A 25,990-nucleotide genomic window follows, 5' to 3' on the forward strand; every position below is an offset into this window, starting at 1 on the left:
CAGGTATAAAACAAAAAAACAGTTTTGTAGAACAAAACACTTGTGATGCAAACTGCAAGCTGTGGCATAGGTCATTTGTCATTTTTTACTAAACATAGACATTTGATATATGATGCTATTTCTGCATTTCTTTTGCTGGCTGCCATTCTAATACACTTTTCCTATTTAGCCCACCAACATGGCGGACATATTGCATAGTTGAAGCAGTTGGCTCATTTACTAAAGAAGTCTGTAGTGGTATATTGAACATAATGGGTATAGTGGTATATTGAACATAATGGATATAGTAATACATTGAAAATACATGTAAGGAATATAGTGGTATATTAAACATAGTGGATATAGTAGTGTATGGAGCATAATGGATATAGTAGTATATTGTGTTTGCTGGTTCTTCCCAAACATGACAATGTAAACTTAAGGATCGCAGCATTCAATGTTACCTTCTTCAAAAAGTTTATGTAAGAACAAGAATAGAATATGTAAGTCATACAGCGAAGGTAAAACCGACGTGTTATATATAGCTAAAGTAAAGCTTGTGTGCAAAATACATCTAATACATAGCTCGAACCCAAAATTTAGCTTAAATGAAACTAATGTACTGCATTAAGCTAATATTCAGATCAGGTTCAACATTCAGCTGAAATGCAGTTTATGTATACCAAAAAAGCAAAGAAAATGTACATTAAACAGATTATGAACATTTCGTATAAAACACACTACCAAGGTATAGCTATTTTACACAATACAGCTAAGGTACATACAACTGGGTTACAGTTTATTTACAACATTACAACTCCAAGAACGCAAAAGAACTGCTCTAACAAGCATATATATCTAAAGTGCAGCTTACATGAATTATGGACCAAAAGTGAAACACATGTACAGCCTACAGATAAGATACAGTTTATGAAAAACACATGGTTAAAGCACGGTTTATCTGCAGCATACAGTTAGGGTCATTTGCATACTAGTAATATACATATATTGTACAGCTAGTGTACAACTTATGTACATTGTACAGCCAAGGTACCGCTCATGCGCAACAATCAGATAAGGTACAGTTTATGGACAACATACAAATAATATAAAGTTCAAGTTAGAGGCAACTTCATAGTAAAAATTAAGTTCAACATACACCTAAGGTACAGCTAATGTACAACCTATTGCTAGCATTTGGGCGATGCAATAGAGCTGAAGTTCAGCTTATGTATAATATGCACCTAAGGTACCACATACATGTATGTACACCAAACAGCTAAGGAACAGTTTATGTGAAGTACATTGCTAACATATAGTCAATATGCATTTTACAGTTAAGGTAAAGATCATGTACAACATACAGCCAATGTAAAGCTCATGTACAACATACAGCCAGGGTAGAGATCATGTATATCATACAGCTAAGGCATAGCTGAATACATACAGCTAGATATAAATATATGTACAGTTGGATATAAACGTACATATACAGCTAGATATAAAAATATCTATATATATTTTTTATCTTATATATACATGTATATACTGTTAGCTGTGTTAGCTGTATGAACAGCTAATAGTATGCAACATGCAATGATCAGCTGTACCATTACACTGGTAGGTGCTCTACTGTCTTGGCATTAGTGCTGCACGATAAAACAATATCATTCGAAGTGACAATATATTTCAGTGGATGATTTTATATTCGGTCAGTTTTCAAAATATCAAAGCCAATTTTTTATCGTTATATCATTCATTTATTACTGGAGTTGTCCACTCTCCTTATGTAAAGAGAGGACCACTCCTGTCTTTCAACCGATATTAACCAATATCCTTTCATTTGTTCATACTAAAGCCTAACACTATATCGATAGAAGACAACTCCAATGTTCGATATTTTTAAATATTCAATATATTTAGAGACCAAATAATCAAATGTACGTGCAAAGATATTATGCAGCACTACTTGGTATCCACTCTTTCAACAGTAGGTTCAATATTGCCTCCCCGCTGACTCCAGTCTCTATTTACCTGAAGGATTCGAGTCGTTTTGACGAGTACGGCCTTCTCCACTCTCTCTAGTCAGTCAAGCTTTTTTAGAATCTCAAGTGACACAGATTAACCTACACTTGGCTGAATGGCGAATTCTCTTAGATCTTTGCCCTTATAGGGCATAATAGTAGCTGGCTTCAGTCAGTTAGCCACAGAAATTTGAAAACTGACCAGGTATGCCTTGACGAAGTCTTCCTGACACTTAAAGCATGGTCACTTACATAGGCAGCCTGGCCAAAACACTCCTCAATTTCCTTGTCTTCCTCAATAGATGACTCAATTGCATTGTCAAAGTCTGCAATGTTCATGTTTTGATCCCCGGCCACATGCTGCTCATCCGAACCTAGGCCTTTTTTGCATTTCTTTTCTCCTTCCTCCAAGGGCCACAGCTGGCGTGACACTTCTAAAGAGTCGTTAAGCCAACATCATGCTGAGACACCATAGTGAAAGATTCAGAAAATTGTGAAAATTTTGGTGAGGTGAAATCGGTAAAAGGCAGTAGTTACTTTTCAGTGCTACAACATGGAAATTGTTGTTCTACAGTCAATTTTTTGCTCGACACTTTTCCTTTGTTCCGATATCACTCTGCCCAAACTGTATGGACTCTCTTATCATCAGATGCAGACACAGTCATTATCCATGCTGATCAAGTAATTTACTAGCCTAGGCCCATGAACGGTTGTGTGTATTGCTTTACAAAGAAAGCTGATTTATGATGCGCGTGTCCCGGAATGCCAAGATTCTCGTTGTTTAATTTGGTTTTTTTCTGAACTCCTCTAACTGAGCTTTAGCTTTTTGTTTTGGTTTTTAGATGTTTGAGACATCAAGTCTTGAGTAGGGAAACTCCATTCTTGTCTTTAGCCAGGTTTCCGGTTCTTTCTTTTTTCATAGGCCCCTGTAATATAGGATTTTTTATGCAGCTTCATGGTAGTTAGAGTTTGTTTGAACTCTTCTAGGCATGCATGGTAAAGCTTCGACCAGTCTTCGCTCTGGATAAAGAATTGCCCTGTTGTTCTACCAGATATATGTGGTCGAGTAAAACATTAAATGAGTTGATCATAAAAGAGCCTTAAACTAGGCTACAAATTTGGCTTACAACTAAGGGGTTATTTCTCCCTTCTACTGCTTTTTTACTATTTATGCCAAGTATCCAGGGATGTAAAGAAGTGGCTTCTCTTTGTGCTCTTGTCTTTTTTTATTTGTGCTTTCTGAGAGTGGCATGGATTTTCTTCAGCCTCTGGAGTAGCTCCACCACACGCTCATGTGTTGGTTGAGCTTTTGTGGGTATAGAGTGGCACTCCAGCTGGTCTGGCAGGTGCAGCTTTTGCCCAAGCATCAACATGATTGCAGTCTCACCTGTTGCCGAGTGTGGTATCATCCAGTATGACTTCATCAGCTAAAGAAGCAACACATCCCATTCCTCCTGGTTTTTGGTTAGCAGCAATGCCCTGAGTAGATCACCCAGTGTTTAATTGCTGTGCTCTACCACTCCATTAGCTTGGGGTGATACTGAGTAGTGTGCAATTTCTCCACGTACCAGATTTTGCGCAGCTTGGTCATTACATGACTCTGGAACTGTGCCCTTTGGTCAGTGTGAATCTGTTCTGACAAACCCATGTAGCAAAGTATCTATTCATCTAGACACTAGCCGTCATCAGCACCGCAGCTTCTGAAAGAGCCAAAGCATTCTGCCATTAACTGAAGCAATCGGTTAACACCTATATCTACTTATTATTCTTTGGTGTCATTGGCAATCACCCTATCAAGTACATTGCTACCTTCTGCCAATGGCAACCAGCGTAAAGTCTCTGCCTGCTTCTGACTGCCTCTTCTTTTTCCATGTTTACTCTTTAGTTTTCTTGTCAACCTGTAAAAGGGTCGTGCTGTGACAGCAATGTTTAGAATGTATTGACGGCAGTATCACATTGTACCTAGGAAGCTTTGCCGCTCCTTGAATCTATGAGGGCTGGCCATTGTTGAACCGCCATAGCCATCCATTCAGCACTTACCATGTGGTCCAAAAACACAGTAGCGACTGGAAAAGCTCACACTTGGTTGGCTCAAGCTGGAGGTCAACTCTCTTCAGCCGCTGGAACACTTACTCTAGTCCACATGTATCAAACCAACAGCCCACGGGCCACGTCTGGCCCACCTTGTAATTAAATCTGGCCCGCAAGATCATTTTACATTATTGTTACTCGTGACACATTCGGGCTTTACAGGAAAGCCCGTATCAAATATAAATGCTCGCTACTTCAGAGTATCATTTCAGCCTGGTCTAATCATCTAGTCCAGGGGTCGGAAACTTGCGGCTCTTTCATCCCCTCGCTACGGCTCCCTCTGACTTTGGAATTTTCTTCTTTTATTACCATATGCTAAGTAATTCATAAAAATATAGAAATTTTATCACTAGATTTTGTAATATAATTTTAGAAATGGTTAGTATGGTGATAAATCAAACATTGTCGCTTGCTTAGTGCCGTTATTTACATTGTTATATTATTAGTACCTTATCACATGATCGTCACATGACTGTAACATAAAAAGTACCGAAAAACGTACTAGCAGATTCGCGCGTGGAAGGTCAGATCGCCCAGAGATATCTCCTAATTTTATGTCAACGAACTGGCTTAATTAAACAATTGTAAATCTAGTAAGGCTGAAGCGTAAATCTAGTAAGGCTGACAACCAGCGTAAAGTCTCTGCCTGCTTCTGACTGCCTCTTCTTTTTCCATGTTTACTCTTTAGTTTTCTTGTCAACCTGTAAAAGGGTCGTGCTGTGACAGCAATGTTTAGAATGTATTGACGGCAGTATCACATTGTACCTAGGAAGCTTTGCCGCTCCTTGAATCTATGAGGGCTGGCCATTGTTGAACCGCCATAGCCATCCATTCAGCACTTACCATGTGGTCCAAAAACACAGTAGCGACTGGAAAAGCTCACACTTGGTTGGCTCAAGCTGGAGGTCAACTCTCTTCAGCCGCTGGAACACTTACTCTAGTCCACATGTATCAAACCAACAGCCCACGGGCCACGTCTGGCCCACCTTGTAATTAAATCTGGCCCGCAAGATCATTTTACATTATTGTTACTCGTGACACATTCGGGCTTTACAGGAAAGCCCGTATCAAATATAAATGCTCGCTACTTCAGAGTATCATTTCAGCCTGGTCTAATCATCTAGTCCAGGGGTCGGCAACTTGCGGCTCTTTCATCCCCTCGCTACGGCTCCCTCTGACTTTGGAATTTTCTTCTTTTATTACCATATGCTAAGTAATTCATAAAAATATAGAAATTTTATCACTAGATTTTGTAATATAATTTTAAAAATGGTTAGTATGGTGATAAATCAAACATTGTTGCTTGCTTAGTGCCGTTATTTACATTGTTATATTATTAGTACCTTATCACATGATCGTCACATGACTGTAACATAAAAAGTACCGAAAAACGTACTAGCAGATTCGCGCGTGGAAGGTCAGATCGCCCAGAGATATCTCCTAATTTTATGTCAACGAACTGGCTTAATTAAACAATTGTAAATCTAGTAAGGCTGGCCAGCCACTTCGGCTTGCAATATCGTCAACGACACTACTGACAAACAACAACACTAATACAGGTAGTACACTTCATAACAATTTATGTGCCAATAAAACCGCCGAAATTATTTTATTATCCTTTGCAAAAGTGTAATTTGGTTTCCTCAGCAATTAAATCATTATACATGCCACAACTTTTCGTTTTATGATGCAAACATTGCATACAAACATTAAAAGCTAAACAAAAAAGTTACATGTGGTATTTATATGTTTTTTAATTTGAAATATGAAAGGGGATTCGTGGCTCCCACTGCGTTCTTTCCTGTGGAAAACGGGTTCAAATGGCTTTTGAATGGAAAAGGTTGCCGACCCCTGATCTTGTCATAATCTGACTAAGTGACCCATACTTTCGGCCAAATCAAGTGAACAGTTTCTGCAGCATTTTTCAACTATCGCAGGTGACCAACAAGCTTCTCATGTTCATCAGAGGATGATATGCACTTCTTCGAGATAAGGTTAAAAAATTAAACAAATTTTTCCAGTAGCTTTTGAGATATCAGTGCTCAATTGACAGCTTTACCATTATGATGAAATGGACGCGTAAGGACAATAGACATGATTTTATTGAATGCGTGAAGCATATTTGTGAAAATATTTCGACGAATGAGGTTGCATGACAGCGTAAACAGATACCATCTTGTTCAACTACGTCCCACTTGGACCTTGTTGGAAATGGATTCCAATCTACGGCGTTTTCGTAAAGGCTGCAATTAACTGTTCGCTTTTTGAGCTTTTAAAGGCTTGTAATCACATTTCCACATTTTTTGCACCTACAACACAGCAGAGTAAGACATGGTGAATCTGTTGATATCAAATATCTTTAATGTGAATTTTGTTGCCAGTCAACCTTTAAAGGGCTAACCGAGTTAAATAATGGTTCAATCCAAACAACTGTAACAGCTATAAGGGATATGGAGAATTTAAATTGGGCACATTGTTTCAAAGAAGGCTACTTATTAACAACAAAGAAAATCTTTACATTTCAAGTAGGCGTTTCCAAAACGTGTCCATTTTACTGCAGCTCTGATCATCTTGCCATTGGAACCATTTATTTTTAACTGTATTCAGTTTGTTCCACATTACAGTGTTTATAGGTTCACTAATTCCATCGTGTTCAATCTTACCAACTAATCTATTCGCCATTTTGTAGTTTATGAATTGGTTTCAAAATTACAAGTGCTATTAGCAAAGAGCAATTCTTTTCTTTCAATTGATTGGCATTATAAATAGAAAACCATTTTGGTTAGGCAGCAATAAAAATGCTGTCAGTAGAATTTGAGCATATCAATGTGTAGAAGGCAGACCGACAGAGGTAATTCTATAATTGGTTAAGTAGAGGGTAGACCATTAAAGGTAATTCTGTCATTGGTTGAGTAGAGGACAAACCAACAGAGGTAATTATATTATTGGTTGTGTAGAGGGCGAACTAACAGAAGTAATTCTATAATTGGTTGTGTAGAGGGCATACCAACAGAGACAAATCTATAATTTGTTGGAGAGAAGGCAGACAAACAAAGGAAATTAAATAATTGGTTGGGTAGAGGGCAGATCGCTGTAAGAGATTCTACAATTAGTTGTGTAGATGGCAGACCAGAGTTAAGTTTTATAATTAGTTGTTTACAGGGTAGACCAACATAAGTAATTTTATAATTCATTGTGCAGTGGGCAAATCAACAGAAGTAATTCAATATTTGGTTGTGTAGAGGGCAGACCAAGTGAAATAAATTGGCTTCAGGTGAAGTCCAGATACTGTAAGTGAAAGTTATTTTATTATCACTGCATAAATTTGTAAAATTGAGGGTCTTAAACCTTTGTAGTGGTTTTTAAATGTAACATAAACTTTAGCACTAACACCATTCTGATAATGTTACATATGATAAAATATGATTATCAGTATCGTTGTTAATGTACAACCGGATGCTTACAAAAGTAAATATGCTATATGTAAAAATGTCGCAAGACGCTGGAATAATAATCTACAGCATAACAAAAGGTATAATTTGGCTTCTGGCAGCACTACATGCAAATAATCCATTAAAGATTGTGCACTTAACCATTTAACAAAAAAGTTGACCTTAAAATAATACCGATACTACTAATTCATTGCAAAAATAGTCCGTCGTCATAGTTCCCGATCATGATTATTGCCATATGATGATCGATGAGAATGAGGTCCTTACTTCTCATTGAGTTTACAGAAAAGCACTTTCTGGGCCTCCCATATTGGTACAACCAGGGTGTTACCTGCGACACTTAAGCTATAGGTACTACCATTACCAATGGCATCATCTTTTACCTCTGACACTTTCTCACCTAAAACAACAGCATATGAATATATTATATCATCATTGAACAGCCATTACAGTATGTTTATTGACCAGTTAAAACTTTACTCGTAATCTACTATTATCATGTGACAAGGAAGCATAACTATATTCTTATCATACTGAATTTACCAGAGTTTTTCCATGTTAAGAATATAAAAAGGTTTATTAATCTATGACATTCAGTAAATGCTTCCTTCTGTACATTGGTAATCGCTAAAAGCTGACTAATTTTATGTGAATCTAGAAGCCTATTGGACGCCTCCTTTAATGTACTCTAACAACCTTTAAAATTATAACTTCATTTCACATTATATTTGATTCAAAAGTTTTGTATCATATTGTGTTTTTATGGGTCATTTTGCATACACACTTTTTCAAACGCAAACTTTATAGGGACTACCTGAATGGACCCACACAATTTTCCAAAAATATTTTTATTTTTTAATTTTATCGTGGTTTTGGCTGTACCGCCAGTTAATCAGACCTTAAAATATCGTGAATGTTAAAAAAAATGGCTTGAAAATATTTGAATAAATAACAATAAAGTAAACTAAATCTGAATAGACAGTTTTCCATTTACAAAAGCATCGTTAACAAAAATGTTAGTAGAAACAAAATCAGAAAAACCTCTTACAATATAGCCCACAAGAATTAGTCCAACAGATCCTCCTATAAGGTAAACCTAATGTAACATGAAATCTACATAACATAAAACATTTACGCAAAGTTTGTCTTTTGTATTATGTAATAAACTCCATGTAATTTTAAGCGTAAAGTGAAAGTTCTCAAACTTGAACCTTAATAGTATCAGATTTTTCTGGTGACACTCACAAAAGAAATCGATGGATGTGGGTGTATTTATTGTACCTACTGCTACTGAAGCAATCTAACGTGTCATGGGGATCCGTGAGGTAGGACAATAAAATGCAGAGAACACATAACTAGCCGTAAAATTACTAAAAAATATCTAGTGGTGCTAGAGTGTCAGTCTACCACGGTGAATGTCCCAAGTTGGAGTCTCGTTGAAAGCTATCTTTCATCCTAACCAATAAACCTGGCTTCGGACTGTTAAATGAACCAAGAGACCCACCCATTATGTAGCAATGATATATTTTTGTTTTATTTTAATTTAGACATACTAGTTTTTAGCATAGACCATGCTGCCTAAAAAAACTGAAAAATTGAAGGCAAACGCTTCCTTTAACTTAACGTAAAATTACCATAACATTTCATCCGAAGCAAAGTGAACAATTAAAAAAAAAGAAAGTTTTTGATACAAACAACTAATCTCAGTTACTGTAGTGAAATTATTGAATAGCTAAGTTTAGCTTTTCGGTTTGATCGGCCAAATGAATGAGTTTGAAAATATCTTAGAATGGATTAGGAAATTTAAATGTATTTTACGGTTTGAGTAACGTAAAAGCCCCTTAATGTAAATGTTCTCGAAATGAATTTTTTATGTTTTAGTGCCACCTGCTGTATTTATAACCACTCAATATCCTGATGTATTCTTTAAAACTAAGACCATCTAGTCAGCAGTCATGGATGGCAGCCTACAAAATTGGTTTAAAAATAGTAAAACTCTATGTAAAAGCTACGCTGACTGATAATTCCACTAACACGAGATATGAAAAATTTCCCCTTCAAATAAACAACTTACCTGCATCATAGCTGAGTGTGTAGATGCTATTGCTTGCATATCCAGCTACCAATATGTAGTCTCCGTAGCACACAAGGCCCTTTGGATGATAAAGATGGTTGAAAGTCCATACGACATTCTCAGTGGTGATGTTAAATCTGAAGACTTTCTTTGTTTTACAGTCAGCTATGATGACATCATCTCCATGTCCAGCACATATTGAGACCTGGTTATTACTCAAAGGGCAGCAGTTGACATTACGCAAAGTCTTACCAGTGAGAGAATAAATAGTTAGTCTTTTATTAGGAGGGTCGGCAACTACTACATTACCTCTTGCTACAGTCAACATGCTACAGTAATAGCCATGATGTGGGTGCTCCCAAGTAGTGGTCAATTTTCCAGACAGATCGTAGACACCTACTGTGCGAGGACGTCTGTAAGACAATATGTATAGTCTGTTCTCATGGAGGCTGATGGACTCGACACAATCAGGATTAGAAATGAATGAGTTATGCAGCTTGTAGTTGTTGTCAATCTTACTGACTGTACCACTGTATAATCCTACATAAGTAACTCCTTCATGCTGACATACCGATACAGGCTGAGAAGGTAGTGCTATAGAACTTAATACAGTTATAGATTTAAAAACGGATCGAGAGAAAGGAGAAGGGCGCGGTAGACAAGCTGCAAGATCCTGGTTGCTTTTAACTACAACGTCACCAGACGAAACTACCTCTAACTCAATCTCACGAGTTTCACCTGAAAATAAAACTTTAGAATAAAATGCCTTCAAAGTGTAATAGAACATTCAATTACAGGCTATGCATCGTACCATAAAAGAGCAGAGGCAGACTACTTATTTACTCATTTGCTCAAATCGTCCACCAGAGACACTAAAAGGTTTAACAGATTAAACCGTTAGTCATGAATATAACAATTATACAAACCCAGAATATTTTATCACTTGACTAATGTGTGGAGGCGCCAAAAATATTATAAGTTTGACTTGCAACAAAATTCACATTACAGTTATTTGGTATCAAAAGATTCACCATGTCTTACTCTGCTGTGTTGTAGGTGCAAAATATGTGGAAATCTGATTACAATCTCCTAAAAGCTCAAAAACGACAAGTTAATTGCAGCCATCACGAAAACGCCGTAGGTTGAAATCCCTTTATTCTGAAGACAAACTCAACTTGACGTGATTATTGTTTTGAGACATGAAGTTATCACGTGAATTGAAAGGCCAATAAAAAGCTCTATATAAAACATCTCGTAGCACTAGTTTATGACAAACACTTCGGGTTCTACCAGAAATCCCTTATCAAATATAGATGATCACCATTATACAGCGTTGTTTTGGCTTGGCCTAATCATCTAGTCATAATCTGATCATGTGATCCATACTTCTTGCCAAATGACGCGAAAAAAATTCTGCAGCATTTTTCGACTATCACAGGTGACCAACAGGCTCCTCATGTTTATCAGAGGATGATATGCACTCTTTCGAGCTAAGGTTAAAAATTAAACTAATTTTTAGGATAGGCTTTGAGATATCAGTGCTCAAAGTGACAGCACTACAATGATGATGAAATAGACGCGTACGGACAATATACATGATTGTATTGAATGCGTGAAGTATATTTGTGGAGATATTTCGACAAGTGAGGTTGCGTGAAAGTGTAAACAGAAGCACATCGTGTTCAACTACGTTGAATTTGAGCCGTTTTGGAGAGGGATTCAAAACTACGGCGTTTTTGTGATGGCTGCGATTAACTGTTCGCTTTTGAGCTTTTAAGAGCTTGTAATTACATTTCCACATATTTTGCATCTACATCACAGCAGAGTAGAACATGGTGAACCTTTTGATACCAAACAACTGTGATGTGAATTTTGTTGCAAGTCAACCTTTAAGATTGGAAGAAATACAACTTCTCCAGACAAAGAGATTTCAGCAGTTTCTCTATGATATTTTAGTCTGAGAGCATAGCATGCGTGTAAAAAGTTTAGGTTTAGTCATAAGTAAATAATCTGTCAGTCTGAAAACAGAGCATGGGTGTCTCCCTATTTTTATTTTGTTTATAATTTATATTACAAAATTTACTTACAATCTGACTGATCGGGTAGAAGTACGAGTAAAGCTGAATTGCTACCAGTCGATTTCATGCCAATTGCCTAGATTGTTTGGCCAACTGACCGAAAATGGCCTAGTGTGAAAAGAGCAAACATGCCCGAAACAAAATGGCTGTGCCTGATCAGTGGACAATTCTAGACCAATTTTCAATTTGAGTAGCCGATGAAATCACTTTCACCGTTAATCACCCATTTTAATTTTTAAGTGAACACAATATTTGTTTGCACGTGTGCACGCTGTTGTCATAGTTTTAAACGCGAGTAATAATTCCGTTGATGACAACTGTACATTTCCACAGCAATAATTCAGTTGATAGCATCGCTGAAAGGTGCTATCAACAGAATTATTACTCACATTCAATCATTATAGCGACAACATAATAATTGACACATCGGCTTCAATTATAATGTCGTGGCTGAAATAATTGAAGCAGATGATGTTTGCAAAAGATTGTCTTTTCTTTAGTTATCCATTATTAGTGATGAACTGGGCAGTAAAAAAGAATTTGTAAAATTGCTAGCAACGTTCACAAAATATTTGGCAGGAAATAGGCAAGGAAATGCAAAGCTTGACTCACTATCAGATGAGTCCAAACTCATCTTGGTGTGAACAGAAAAGAAGTGGTTGATAATTCCCATAAAACTAATCAGATATTGAAAGCAAAAATTGTGTTTGTAAACCAGTTGGTGTGAACACAGCTAGATTTTACTCTGTGTTATTGATTCCATTGGCTTTCTCTTACCTGTTTGCTTTAGTTGTAGTTGCTCTTCCACTTCTAGCCTAGGCAATTCCTCCACAATTTTGTCCATTTGCTCTTTGAGCCGTTTGAAGTCTCTCACAATGTCATCCTAAGCATTAGACAATATTTATATAAACTGTAATAAGTTTTATATGTATATATATATTTCTCAAAGTATGTTTTCGGTTATATATATATACAGTGCACCCTCGAGATACGATTACCCTGATATACAATTTTTTAACCTTACGAAATCGAACATTGTGAGATCTTCACCTCGCAATACGAATTTTATTTCACCATACAACTTCGAGAAAAGTTTCGCCCTTGTTAAAATTTAGCGGTCGGTGTGCTCATAACAGACGTCAAAATAAAAATGACACCGAAATATAGTTTGCTGAAAACATTTTCAGAACGTTTACAAGAAACACGATGATCGACTTCTCTCATGTCAGCATTCCGTGTGGAAAATTTCGTGTAAAATACACAAGCGAGAGCAAATATTCATTTGCAGTGTTATATCTTTTGCTATAAACTTTTAGTCAGCATACGTATATAACTACAAGTATCTACAATTAATTCGTTAGCTAAGGAATCTGAGACTGATACAAACGTTACAAAACAAAGGAAAAATGATTTCTATGTTAACAAATTTGGATGTTGTAAATAAGAAGGCACCCCGTATTATTAACATTTTCAAGGAAGATGATCGCAGCCAATCAGCATTTGCAATTACTATTAAAACAAGAACTCCATTAAAGCGAGCACAAGAAGGAGCTGATGACTAAAGATTTGAAGGAGTTAGAAGGCCATGCACGCGACCAGCATTCAAAAGGAGCAAACATTTAGTAAGGGCGAGGAAGTAGAAGATACAGAAAACCCCACATCAGCACAAATATTTCAAGTGTTTAATTTACTGATGTGGACTGGTACATTAAAACAATGCTTGTATAATATATATTATTTATCTCTTGTGTGGCATGTTTTTCATAATATATTCATTTTATTTGTTTCCTTTTGATTTTATGTTTTATTTTCTTGTTTAACCATGTCTTTGCAGGTGGGCTTGTTATCTTCTACGTGAATACAATTCATCGTATGTATGTAACTCATATAACTAGCTACTCAAGATAGTTGACACATCCACATTACTTTCTGAAACTTGTTAAAGCCCTGTCCTCTAGGGTATAAATACGTACAAACTTTGTACGTATGGTTACATTGATTCTTGTGCACATTTCATACAAGAAAAACTACTGTACCACCTTCTCTGAATCCTTCTACAAGCGTGAGCTAGCTAGCAGTTTTCTGCATTGCACCCGCATCTATTTTTCTTTTAAACCAGAAGAAAAATTGGACAAGACTAGACAACTTCTTTTAGCCTGCTAAAAATTTCATTTCATTACGTATTAAATTAATCTTCAAGTGTACAGCAAAATAATTAGCATTGATACGTATTTGTCTCCTCTCTGCTTTATTCACTATATGTGACCCAGGCAGTCAAAATGTACAATCGTGCTAAAACAACATTTTTGAGTTATTTACAGATTCAAAATCAGCAATATCTGAGGATTTTAATGCAATTTAAATTTTTTAAATCGGATTATATGTGCCCAGGTTATGCAAGATTTAGTAGAGAAGGTCTCACGATGAACTAAAACTGTTGTTTTGAGTTTAGGCAGGATAAGATTGCCGATTCATGAATTGTAAATCATGGTATTTGTTTACAAATCAAAATGCCACAGCAACAGACCACTTAATCTCAACCTATATTGATGAAACCTGGCATTCTACACATTAAAACCCTGAAAAAGATGATGGTCACATTTTTATTTAAATTTGATTGACAATTGACCTTCCAAAGGTCAGGGTAAGGTCAGCAATATATGTGGCTAAAAGCTCACCTTCCTGGAGATTTACATTAAAAGGGTATGCTTCAAACTGGGCACTTCTCATCAAGCTATATTGCTATGACTGCATATAATGACAATCCAACGACGTATCAAAATGTTGGAAGTGTATTCAAAATTGTCCATCTATACAGAAGGTCATGGTAAGGTCAACGAAAGGTGACCACAGAGGGCATCAAGATGCGGAAATATCAACCCAACTCATCAAGTGACCATTCAATCTAGAGCTATTTTTATGTAGTTTAACACTCACACATTGTAACACAGAGTACACTGCAGAGATTTATTGTAGCCTATTCAACGGGTTTGCTTGTTTTATTAGTAGCAGTTTGTCCCAACACAACCATATCAAATGTGTCCTTCGGTAATCCTTGATACACAGTTCTAACAAGGCTTATTTGTTTAGATGACATAAAACTAGTGCAGATTTCCTTACATTTGCATCCACTTATTAGTTTGATGTCAACAGCTATAATGGGAAAGTTATCAGCAGTGATAGGCTGATAGTTATTCTCTGTAATTTAATTAATTAGGATGATCGCTGTTACTCTCCTTATCGTTAGCAGCCACATATTGCGTAAGCAGCTGTATTTCTGAGGTTTCCCTATTATCACAATCCTGATCATTGCTTTCACTATAATCTGAGGCAGCCGACTTAGATTCTAAGTAGAAATACTTAGAATTACATCTAAATCATTAGCGTCAACTAGCCGTAATTTGTGCAAAGGTTATTTTGTTTTAGCCTGAGGCGTTGAAACAGAAATGGCAAAATACACGCGCCCACCCGCAATTAGAGTCTATACTTAAGATCTTGGGTTATGAAAAATTCCATAGCAACCACCGATATGGGTAAATTTAAATGGCAATTCTGGCTTTATGATTGGTCAGACACAAAAATAAACAAGACCACGTGAAAAAGCAGGGTTGAATGCACTATAAACCACTGTTTACTAAAATAGTGACGGTGAGTCATATAATAGCATATAGCACGCGTTGCGCTCCATTGTGAACAATCCAATTACCGCACGATTGTACATTCTGACTGCCGGGGTCACATATGTGCCAGCTAAAGTCACGTTACTCCAAAGGTATGAACGTCCTGTATAGTAAATAAAATTTCATTTTTCTTTTCGGTAGCCATTAAATGGTCAGGTGTGTGAGAGGCTGCTTCCGATAACTGTATCGCTCGGCCTTTCTTATTGAATTTTGTTTGAAAAAGGTTTCAACCAGACATGCTAAATTTTATAATGAAAGTGAGAACAAACTTATTAAGGATAAAATTTTGTGATAAAAAGTTGAAATTCAGTAAAATAGTTCAAAATACATACTAAAACATAGTTTAAGTGTGAGTTTGGCAAGCTAAACTTATTTGAAATGAATTCAAAGTTTATGTTATGGGTACCTTGTGAAGATAAGAACTCCTTACCGTACGATCTGCATTTGGTACACAGATTATAATTTTGCATTTCACAGTATTGCAGATTATAATCACTAAGTGCACTTAATACAATGCAGCTACTGTAAGTAACTATAGTTACTAACGTTAACATACTATTTTGTTACTAATTTTCAATATGTACAGCATTTTTATAAAATTTTGGACGATTTTTACATTTTTTTTCATTGTATAGTTACAATGGTTTCTATACCCGGACATACGATTTTTTCACCATACGATGCCGGCCTTGGAACAGATCAACATCGTATCTTGAGAGTGCACTGTATATATATATCTATATATAAATTTCTCAAAGTATGTTTTTTGTTTTTGGTATGTCCAGCTATAGCTATTAAAATTTTGGAGTTAAAATTCTACATTATGACAGACTTGAACTCATGGAAATCGTGAGCACAATTTGATATTCAACACTTTAACCACGAGACCACGAAAGCTCATACAATTGCTCACTCTTTATACATAACGTATACATCGTTTTCCTTTTTTACACCAAAATGATGTAATAATTACAACTCTATGAACTCTTTTAGCTCTATGAAACGCAATGTTTTTTTGTCCTTGCCGTATAAGGGCTAATTGGTTTTCGGCAAAACAATTTCAACAATAGACTATCTTGGTATTATAATTTGGCAATTAAATTCTATTAACTCTATGCAATGAACACGATGCCTTTTTGTGAACCTCTATTTTCGGCTTTTCGTAAGGTTCAATTGCTAAATCGCTGTAATGGTTAATACTTTTCACGCGGACAATTGCATTATCTCGAGTAGGAAAGCCTCTAGATTCTCTCACCTTCGATCAGACAAAGACACTGCAATATCTCATTTTTACATATCGTCATACCAGTATCGTCATATTCAGAGTTTTGATGGATGGCTGCTGGTGGAACAGTAACTTTTTTTATACACACACTTCTATGCAAGAATTGCAATTATTAATTAAATATATTCAGGAATTTTATTTTGTTTTCTCAGTTAGTATTAATTGTATCATTACCGAATTCTCTTCAATTGTAATTGTAGCAAAACCGACTTAATTTAGCTATTACTTGCTAATTATTTCACTAAATCTAAATCTTTAAAATGTAAATAAATCTTACATCTAAATCTTTTGATAATTGTTTTATTTTTTAATGTATTTGACCTGCACAAAACATTTTCCTCATTATATGAAGTTTGAAAGTTACAGTTGCTTGACAAAGTTTGAAAACCTTTACAGTTGTTTTTATTTTCTCTCAAATTATTTCAACTATAGAAAACACTTTTTTCATGATATGTAGTTGGAAAAGTAGAAAAGCAAATGTTGGTATATATGTTAAATACAAATAAATTTTCTGTCCAAAGAAATTTTTATTACCCGGGCAACGCCGGGTAGCACAGCTAGTATATATATATATAGTATATATATAGTATATATATACACTACATATATATATACACTATATATATATATATAGTGTATATAAATCTCAAAGTCTGTCGTCATTTGCTCTTTCCAGCTGCAGCTATTAACACCCAAGACTGAACAATTTGCTTTGTGCTACATGTACATCACTTTCTTCTTTGTATTTTTATAGACAGCGAAGTCTATTAAGCAAAGCAAAATATTAAAAGATGTTTTATGTCTAGTTTAAAGTAAAATAATTTTTTTACTATAATAAAAACTGTATTTATTTGTCCATTCATTTATCCATTACCATGTTTCAAATTTAAGATAAAAGATAGCTTTCTAGGATACTATAACTCACAATAACTCACAACACTGACACTTTAACACCTTGGCCAGTTGATCGCCTTTAAATACATCTGAATAATTGTGCAGCTCCTAATTATCAGTGCTTTATCAGCATGACGATTTATGATGATCTATGCTTTATGACGATCTCTCCAGGCGAACTAAACCGCCAGGGTATTAGTATATATATTAGAAATAAAACGTGATTTTTTCTGTCAATTGCGGCAAGATAAAGAGCTATATTTCCAGGCTAACTATATTTTCTTATTCAGATCAAATTTGAGAACTTTCCCTGATATGACACTTAATGATATGTCAAAGTTTTATGTAGTACAAAGCAAAAACTTTGCAAAAATTTTTTTAAAAATTATTTTGAGTTTACGTTATAGGTTTACGTTATAGGAGCATCTAATGTAAAGTCATACCTCGACATACGAACATAATGCAGCCCAGAACTGAGCTCGTAAGTCAATTTACTTGTATCTCAAGGCACTATTTCCTATATAAAATCATTAAGTAAAAATCAATTCGTTACCACACCGTGAAAACATCACCCAAACAGGATATTACGATGAAAAAACCTGTTTTTAATTGTTGTAATTCAGTACCTCCGATACCTGTTGAGATGTAATGATCTGCAATCAACTCTAACACCACTATGTACACTACTGTCTGCAGTATATACAGTGTACTTCTGAGACAGAGGTTGTGGATAACAGCTGCCTGAGAGAGACTTTAGAGCAATGACTTCGGTACATTAATCTTTTGTGACCTTACGTAATAGTAACGCTGAACTTAACTTCAATAAATTTAGCTCACTAATCACAAACTTGAAGCATAATTTGAATTTTTAACTAAACTTACTTTAGAGCACATAAAGTATATCAGTACTTTTATTATATATTTCAGTATTTCAGAGTCTTGGTTTTCGAATGAGCCTATTTTCAAAACACAGAGACTAATAGAACTATGAAAAACAGGGTGTCAAAAGTATGTCCTGCAATAAAAAAACACTTGGTTGTGGTTCCCACAATGTGATGTCATAATTAGCATTTAGCCTTAGGTCGTCGATCCCTTTCGCTGCCATTGAGGCTGCGCTTTTCTGTGACAATCAGTGCTCTTAAACCTAGAAAGCGCTAATAATAAACTGGGATTCTAGATAATCAACAATGCCCGGGGATCGTGTTAACGCTCGACCAATCCAAACACATGTTCTGGGTTAATAGATTTCGGGTGATTGTGGAAGTAGTTGCCGTTGAAGTAGTATTATTCTCTGAAGAATTCGTATCACTTTCCATGTTGCTTTGTAAAAATGATTATGCTTCAATAAATATACTGTCATTGATAAAGGTAATGAAATCACATCGATTAAATTGTGACTTGCAGTGGCGTGGCCCTAGGACTATATGTAAATTGCACTCTCGCGAGATCACGCAATATTTGAAATTAATTAGACTCAGTTCTGCCCCTCAACATCACAATAAAAAGAAAGTGCTAGTGCATAATATCATCGGGAAAACATAGTACGGTGCTTGGAATCTGAGCTATTTATCATAGAAATAACCTGTACACGGAGAGCTAATGACACTGATTCCTTTGTCATTTTCATTGGTTCTCTGGAGTTGTCCTACCTTTGCCTGCCCCTAGCGTAATTATTGTAGTTGATAAGCGGTAATAGCACAAAACACCAAATATGAAAATTGTGAGTCACGATTTGCGAGCCTATACCAATAAACATTTCTGTGGTAAAGCTCTGGGGAAATCCTATAAACACCAAGCAATGTCTCTCACCATGTCAAACAATGGCTCATATGAAAGCCAAGATATGGAAGAACCTGAATAAGCTGAAAATGTACTGATATAATTGATGTACTATAATTTCATCGTCGTAATTTTTTAGTATGGTTTCTGCCTTGTGTTGGCTATAGTTTTTAGTTAACTTTAAAAAGCACTTTTTTCAAATATAGAATATATATTTCAGAAATACTGAGCGATGCTGTTCTGGAAAGCGGTATTTTGCGTACTTGACCATATAGCGCAGTGGCCATCAAGAACCAGCTCACATGCACAAATCTCAGAGTATCTATGGAAGAAACTATCTGGAAAGTCTGCTCATATCTTGATTTTCTCAAATTTTGGGGCTCTTGTATGTAGAGGTATGACTATATATGCAAAAGTGGCTATGTTATAAATGTGTCTAAAACAGAGAACATCGTGTTCAGATTGGTATCAGAATATACACAGATATGTAAACATATAATTTTTCTTAACCTAAATAATTTTTGTGCTAGAGCTGAAACGTGTAAATGATTTATGAATTGAGCTAAAGGAGTCTGGTTTCACAAACACTTTCGATTTTCTGCGACGATAAAGAAGTTAAATCCAAGTTTTTAATCTCTTATCAAACATAATTTTTTCAATGTTATGATGGTATGACAATCTTTAGCCTAGGAAAAATGTGTAGTTATCAAAACTTTTTGTATACAGAATGAGTAAAACCAATAGGCTATTTACTATTTGTACATCCATGTTGATTGACCCGATTTTTTATTTTAACTCATGTTCTAACTTATTCATGTCATCCTATTATATTATTTCTGATTTTTTTATTTTTAGCTTCACTTTCTGTCACTGGCTTCTTTATTAAATGGGTAATGTGTTACTTTCTGCAAAAAAGTACAATAATATGCAACTCGGTGTACTGTACGGATATATAATAAGGGATCTACACAGCTATGTTCCAGAAATTGACACTTATGAGGAACAGTATGATGTCATAGCCCATCTATTACAAGTACAGTATTAGATACATTACTTTAAGAGGTCATCTACTACTCTGAAGTTCTACTACAGGTATTCATTTTACTTACGGGTGGAGAATGTTTGATTTTAGTCTCCAACATTTTTCTATGATTCCTGAGACTTCTCCACTTGTCAAGTACAACATCCTCCAAGAAGTCACTGATTTGCACTTTAGATCTCTGCCTGTTTTCAACCACTTTTCTCTCCAGCTCATCATACTGCTCCTTCAGTGAGTTTATCTACAGTTATAGTCAGTGCTGATACAACCCATGAATATGAATATTACTCAGACTGTTATTCTATGTATAGAATACGTATAGGATGTATTCTATGCATAGAATACATATAGGATGTATTCTATGTATAGAATACATCCTATATGTATTCTATACATAGAATACATATAGGATGTATTCATAAACATAAATCACAATGTTTGTTTGTTGTCTGTGTCCAGGTCAAGCGATAAAATTAAAGATATGAATGAAAAATCTGAGTCGCACTGGAATTGAACACAGAAGCTACGGTTCTCCGGACAGGCGTATTATCCATTAAATTATGTGATCAATTGGCCATACTATTCAATAATTGAAGCCATACAACTGCCAATTTTCAATGTTGATTGGTTATAATAGCACACTAAACACTCCAGCTAGCACATTGAAAGTCATTATTGCATGAGAGATCCCAACCACATTTTTCCTATCACTGGCTTAAGAGAGATGGCGATGGCTATCATCATAGTAAGGATATAAAATAGCTAAGTTAACGGAAGTCATTAGGTACAATGACTTAGCCTAGGACATGTTCATTGACAGCCCCTGTTAATAAGGTGATTTAAATCTTGATTGAATGTGTAGCAAAAGAAGTAGGAAATGCTTTTTCCACTATCTGTTTTAGCTATTCCTTGAACTTTCCTATATTTTAACTATGCATTGGCCGGATTCACACATAATTTTATTCAGCTCATGAGATTGATAACAACAATCGTGGGTTGCACAATTCAGCAGATGTTTCTACAAATTCACATTAATAATTCGCGCAAGGAAGATATTATTCAAGATTTATAAACTTCCATTTCCTGTGCACATTCAACAGTGTCAAGACTAGCGTCAGCATAAACGATGAAAGAAACTAAAATAGCAAGTCAGAAAAGTTTTAGATGAAGCATGTAAGTCATTTATACATTATCAAGCGGTTACTGTGTTAAACTATAAACACGTAATACTTTTGTATTTAACGTGATTTTAATTAAAATTCTTCTACACCTCTCACCGTTTTGTGATGTATAACCTGCACTACAAACTATACTGAGTAGGAGAGTATACAGCAAAAATTCAAGGCAAACATAGACTGTTCTCTTCCGCCAACCTGCTCATCTCTCTTTCTATGTATCAGCTTCAACATTTCTTCAGTCTGACTGTCATATTCAGTTTGTAACTTTGATATTCGTTTGAACAATTCCTCGAACTGATCATCTTTGGCTGAACTCTCAGCAGATATTGTGCCTGTGAGAAGTCTCGAAGCCAGGTCTTCCAATGGAACCAATGAATGGGAAGAACCTGTACCAAGAAGTTTACTTATTGTATATAAATCATGTAAGAGCAACAATGATTCTTATTACATAGAAAAATGATGAAATGCTTGCTTTGCTTCATCACTCGCAAACTTCAGAAACAAATACACATATACACTGATTCAATGTGATTGTGTAAAGCTGCCCTAACTATACCTCAGGTTGTCATCAAAAATCACCTGGTGTTGTGGGCTGATAAACATGTTTTACATATAATATATTTATGTATTATACACATATTTAAATAATATGTATAAATATAATACATTATTATATAAAACATGAATTACATAATAATATTAAAGATATATATTATATCATATTATAATATTATATTAACAGAGATATACAATATTATGGGATAATATAAATATTATATAAAGATTATATGTATCACATAGAATGTACCTTTTATATCCTAAGATATATTATATATAGTACATGCTATATATAAAATCATATCACTGATGAATCAAGCTATATTTAGAGCTCTACTTACAGTCACAAATAACCTACATACCAGTGTCACAGGCTGGCAGGTCAGAAACACATTTCAGGCAGCTGAGCACATAGCAGACTTGACATCCAAGGACATACTGTAGCTCTTTATGCTTAGGACAGGTGCTGACTTTAGCTTTTTGTTGTTGAGTGAGGTATTCTAGTATTGTTATCTTGTGATGTTCTTCTAGCATTTCATCATGATACTATAGTATGGATAATGTCATAAGTTTCTGATTACCAGACAGTATGAGCCTAGTCAACAGGTCTCATAGATGGTAGCCACTTGATTGATGAGGATAGCAACTTTTCCAACCACTGAAGCAGTACTGATAAATTATGTTGATATACGAATATGTTGACCAAGTGATATAAAATAACCAAAGAAAGAGTATTGATGGAACCAAAACTGCCAATACTGAAAAAGAAACAAATTTTCAACCAATGTTGACAAGTGATAACAGGTCTAACATGACATAGAGGCTCATACTGTTGACTACACAAACCTTTGAATAATACCTAAATATACAAGAATAACACTAACATACCTCTAAGTGAGCAGAGCAGAACTTCTTACAGCAGTAGGTACAATAGCTTACAGCTTTCTGTCTTCGGGTGCTCTTTTTTAGACAAGCATCACAGAGTGTCTTGTCGGTTTTCAAGTCATAGAACGGAAGCTTGTCTGGTGGCATTTCAAACACCTGGCTGTTACAAAAACCAATGTTTGCACTTTCATCTCAAACACTACCTTAGATGATGCAATCAAACTTAGAGAATGGTGTACAGTTGCAACATGGAGTGATAGCTATACATAAGAACTGTTCTGTTTGCCAAATTGTTTAAAAGCAACTGTACCCTGACGTTTGTCACTTCCTGAAGGCATGATTTGCAAGTGTAAAGCCCAAAGTTATTATATATACTGAATGGAGAAAAAAGATCACCGGTGGAAAGCATTAGTAATTCAAAATTATCATGCATGTAATACATATTTTAGTATATTACTTGGTTTAAAGACATGCTGAGACCAACATAAAGTACCCCCTCTTTTTACTTACCAAATGTTCGACTATAATTCAAACTAACCCCTCCAGAACTGCCATAGCGATTAGAAATATTCATATAAGCAAACTTGTGTGCTTTCGGGAGTAGTTGAAACTCTACGCCATGGATAGCTACTAAGCCCCGGGTTATGATATCCCTGCTATACGATATTTTTACCTTACGGCGTGGAACACGCTGTTTTTCATCCCCGCCATATGATATTTTTTTCGCCATATCAACAAAAAATGTCTTGCAAAATTAATATTTGGGTGTTAGTGTGCTGAATACGTCGAAATAAGAAAGATATCAATATGCTACTCGCCGAAATCCCTCTCACTATGCCTGAAAGAAATAAAATGCTCATTCTGTCTCAGTTCAGCATTAGTCTTCACAAGTTATAGTAAAAAACAAAACCGGAAACAGACAAGTGAAAAAAATTAAGGCAATGACAAAGTTGAAGTTTAGTTTCGTAAAATACATACTAAAACTTAGCTTCAAGTTTGTGTTTGGTAAGCTAAATTCATTCAAGTTAAAGTCCACATTTATGTTACACGTCTGTCGCAAAGGCAAGAACTCCTTACAGTACGCACTGCACATAGTACATTATAATGTTACATTTTATTGCAGATCATACATGTAACTACTAAATACAACAAAGTTACTGTAAGTAATTATATTTACTACAGTTAACATATTACTTTGTTACTGATTTTTAATATGTATTATATGTACATAAAATTTTGATGGTTTTTCGTTGGGGATTGTTTGCATTAGATACTTACTATAGATTTCTATTCCCCTCAATACGACATTATCTCCTTACGATGTCAACACTGGAACAAATTAAAATCGTATGGCGAGGGTCCACTGTAGTTTAACTGTAACAAGTTCCATATATTACTCCTAGTTAAATCTCCTACATTTCTAACTAATATGTATTAGTCACTCAAAAGTAGGACAACTTTAACCGATACATTTGACATACATACTGGCAACAGTAAAAAATTTAGTTTGTAAATTGTTTCTGTAAGATGAAGCCTGGAAGATTTATCAGTTAATCATGCTGTGGTAACATAAGTCACTCAGGAGTGATCAATATTGGAATGGTCCATGAAGTGTATCATATAAGAAATATTTTCTGGAGCACACCAGGAGTAACCTGCCTGCCGGATCACTACAGAGCAATCACCCGAAGTTGAGATAAATGTTGGGGCAACTGCTTCTTTAATTGCCACTCTCTCGATGAACAGACTTTTGGGAATACTCGTATGTCGAAAGCTTTTATTGCAGAATGGAATACAATAAGCTTTTAATTATTTAGTTTCTAAAAATGTGGAATTATGTTCCACAAGCTGTATAAAACAATGAATGACCCATCCAGTAAGTACTCTACTGAAGACTTAGAGAACCAACTCTATAAATCATTTTTGTATACACTGATTAAAGGTAGGTGCACCGATATTGGGGCTTACAAAGATTCACACATCTATGAGAAAGCTCAGGCCAAAGCTTTTGCCAATGCATTCGTCACGGGTGCCTATTCACTGTCAAAGAACACTTGCTGACTCAATGATTGACTACTATGATGTAGCCTAAGGCGAAAATCTAAACAATCTTTCGTAAAATTGTTAGGAGCCCAAGATTGGACTCTGACCGATTCACAAGTGCCCTTTTGTAGCCACACAGAGTAGTTGAAAATCACACATGACAAAGTTTAGAGTGAGCTGAGGTTAATAGTGTCAAAGCATCAATTTATCTTATTTATCTTCTCTTAGTGCTAAACCAGTTTGAAATACTATGAACCATCACTCACCCACATCCACTGTGTCCACACAGCAGCAGGTGTTTGCTTTCATAGTAGGTGTTCAAGCAGGTTATACAGTGTATATGGTTACATGGCAGCACCTTAGGGTTAATGATGGTGTCACTTTTACGGCAACAGAACTCACACTCAACATCTGCTGGTCGGTCAGCCATTTTGTGCAAATCTAAAATAAAACACAAAATTATCTAAAGCGCTTCTCGTAACATAAATTGAAATTAGCCAATTTATCCTGAAACTATAGCCTAAGCTAGAGCAATGCACAGCCAAAACCTTAACCACATGAACATCGGTTAAATTCAATGAAGTTTAGGGTTTGAAATGAGCACAAAAGTACAGAAAATGATCAACTTTTGGGTAAACCATTTGTTTGATATTAGTATACAATGAGAGCCTTCATGAGCTTCCAGTTAGAGGTGATAAAATGTGAGCCACCTACTTTGAAGTAAGTAAGCATCTGAAATAAAAAGCAAAAATGGAAATAAAATTGTCTAAACTTTGGAGATGTACCAAAAGAGAACTTTGAGATGAATAAACAAAGAGAGATAAGCATCTAACTGCAGTTTACATATTCTTCGAAAAGCTCATCTAGTACTTTTTGAGTTTACAGAACTACAATTAGGTGAATTGGGGTTTTTAAATTTGTAGGTAATTCTATAAAACATGCATTTTATTT

The 25,990-nt window shown here is 35.4% G+C and overlaps 1 protein-coding gene across 1 annotated transcript; it reads right to left on the minus strand.

Moving 5' to 3' along the window:
• Window positions 1–7,419: 7,419 nt before the first annotated feature.
• LOC137402380 (uncharacterized) lies at window positions 7,420–25,469 on the minus strand. Its single transcript, XM_068088880.1, has 8 exons — window positions 25,306–25,469; window positions 23,000–23,156; window positions 22,474–22,657; window positions 21,749–21,939; window positions 20,446–20,616; window positions 12,476–12,581; window positions 9,621–10,358; window positions 7,420–7,946 (listed from the first exon to the last, which is right to left on the minus strand). Exons 1-8 carry the CDS (start codon window positions 25,467–25,469, stop codon window positions 7,810–7,812), a joined length of 1,848 nt encoding a protein of 615 aa, XP_067944981.1. The 3' UTR covers window positions 7,420–7,809.
• Window positions 25,470–25,990: the final 521 nt, after the last annotated feature.

This window comes from Watersipora subatra, chromosome 8 (genome assembly GCF_963576615.1).
Source record: "Watersipora subatra chromosome 8, tzWatSuba1.1, whole genome shotgun sequence".
NCBI lineage: Eukaryota > Metazoa > Bryozoa > Gymnolaemata > Cheilostomatida > Watersiporidae > Watersipora > Watersipora subatra.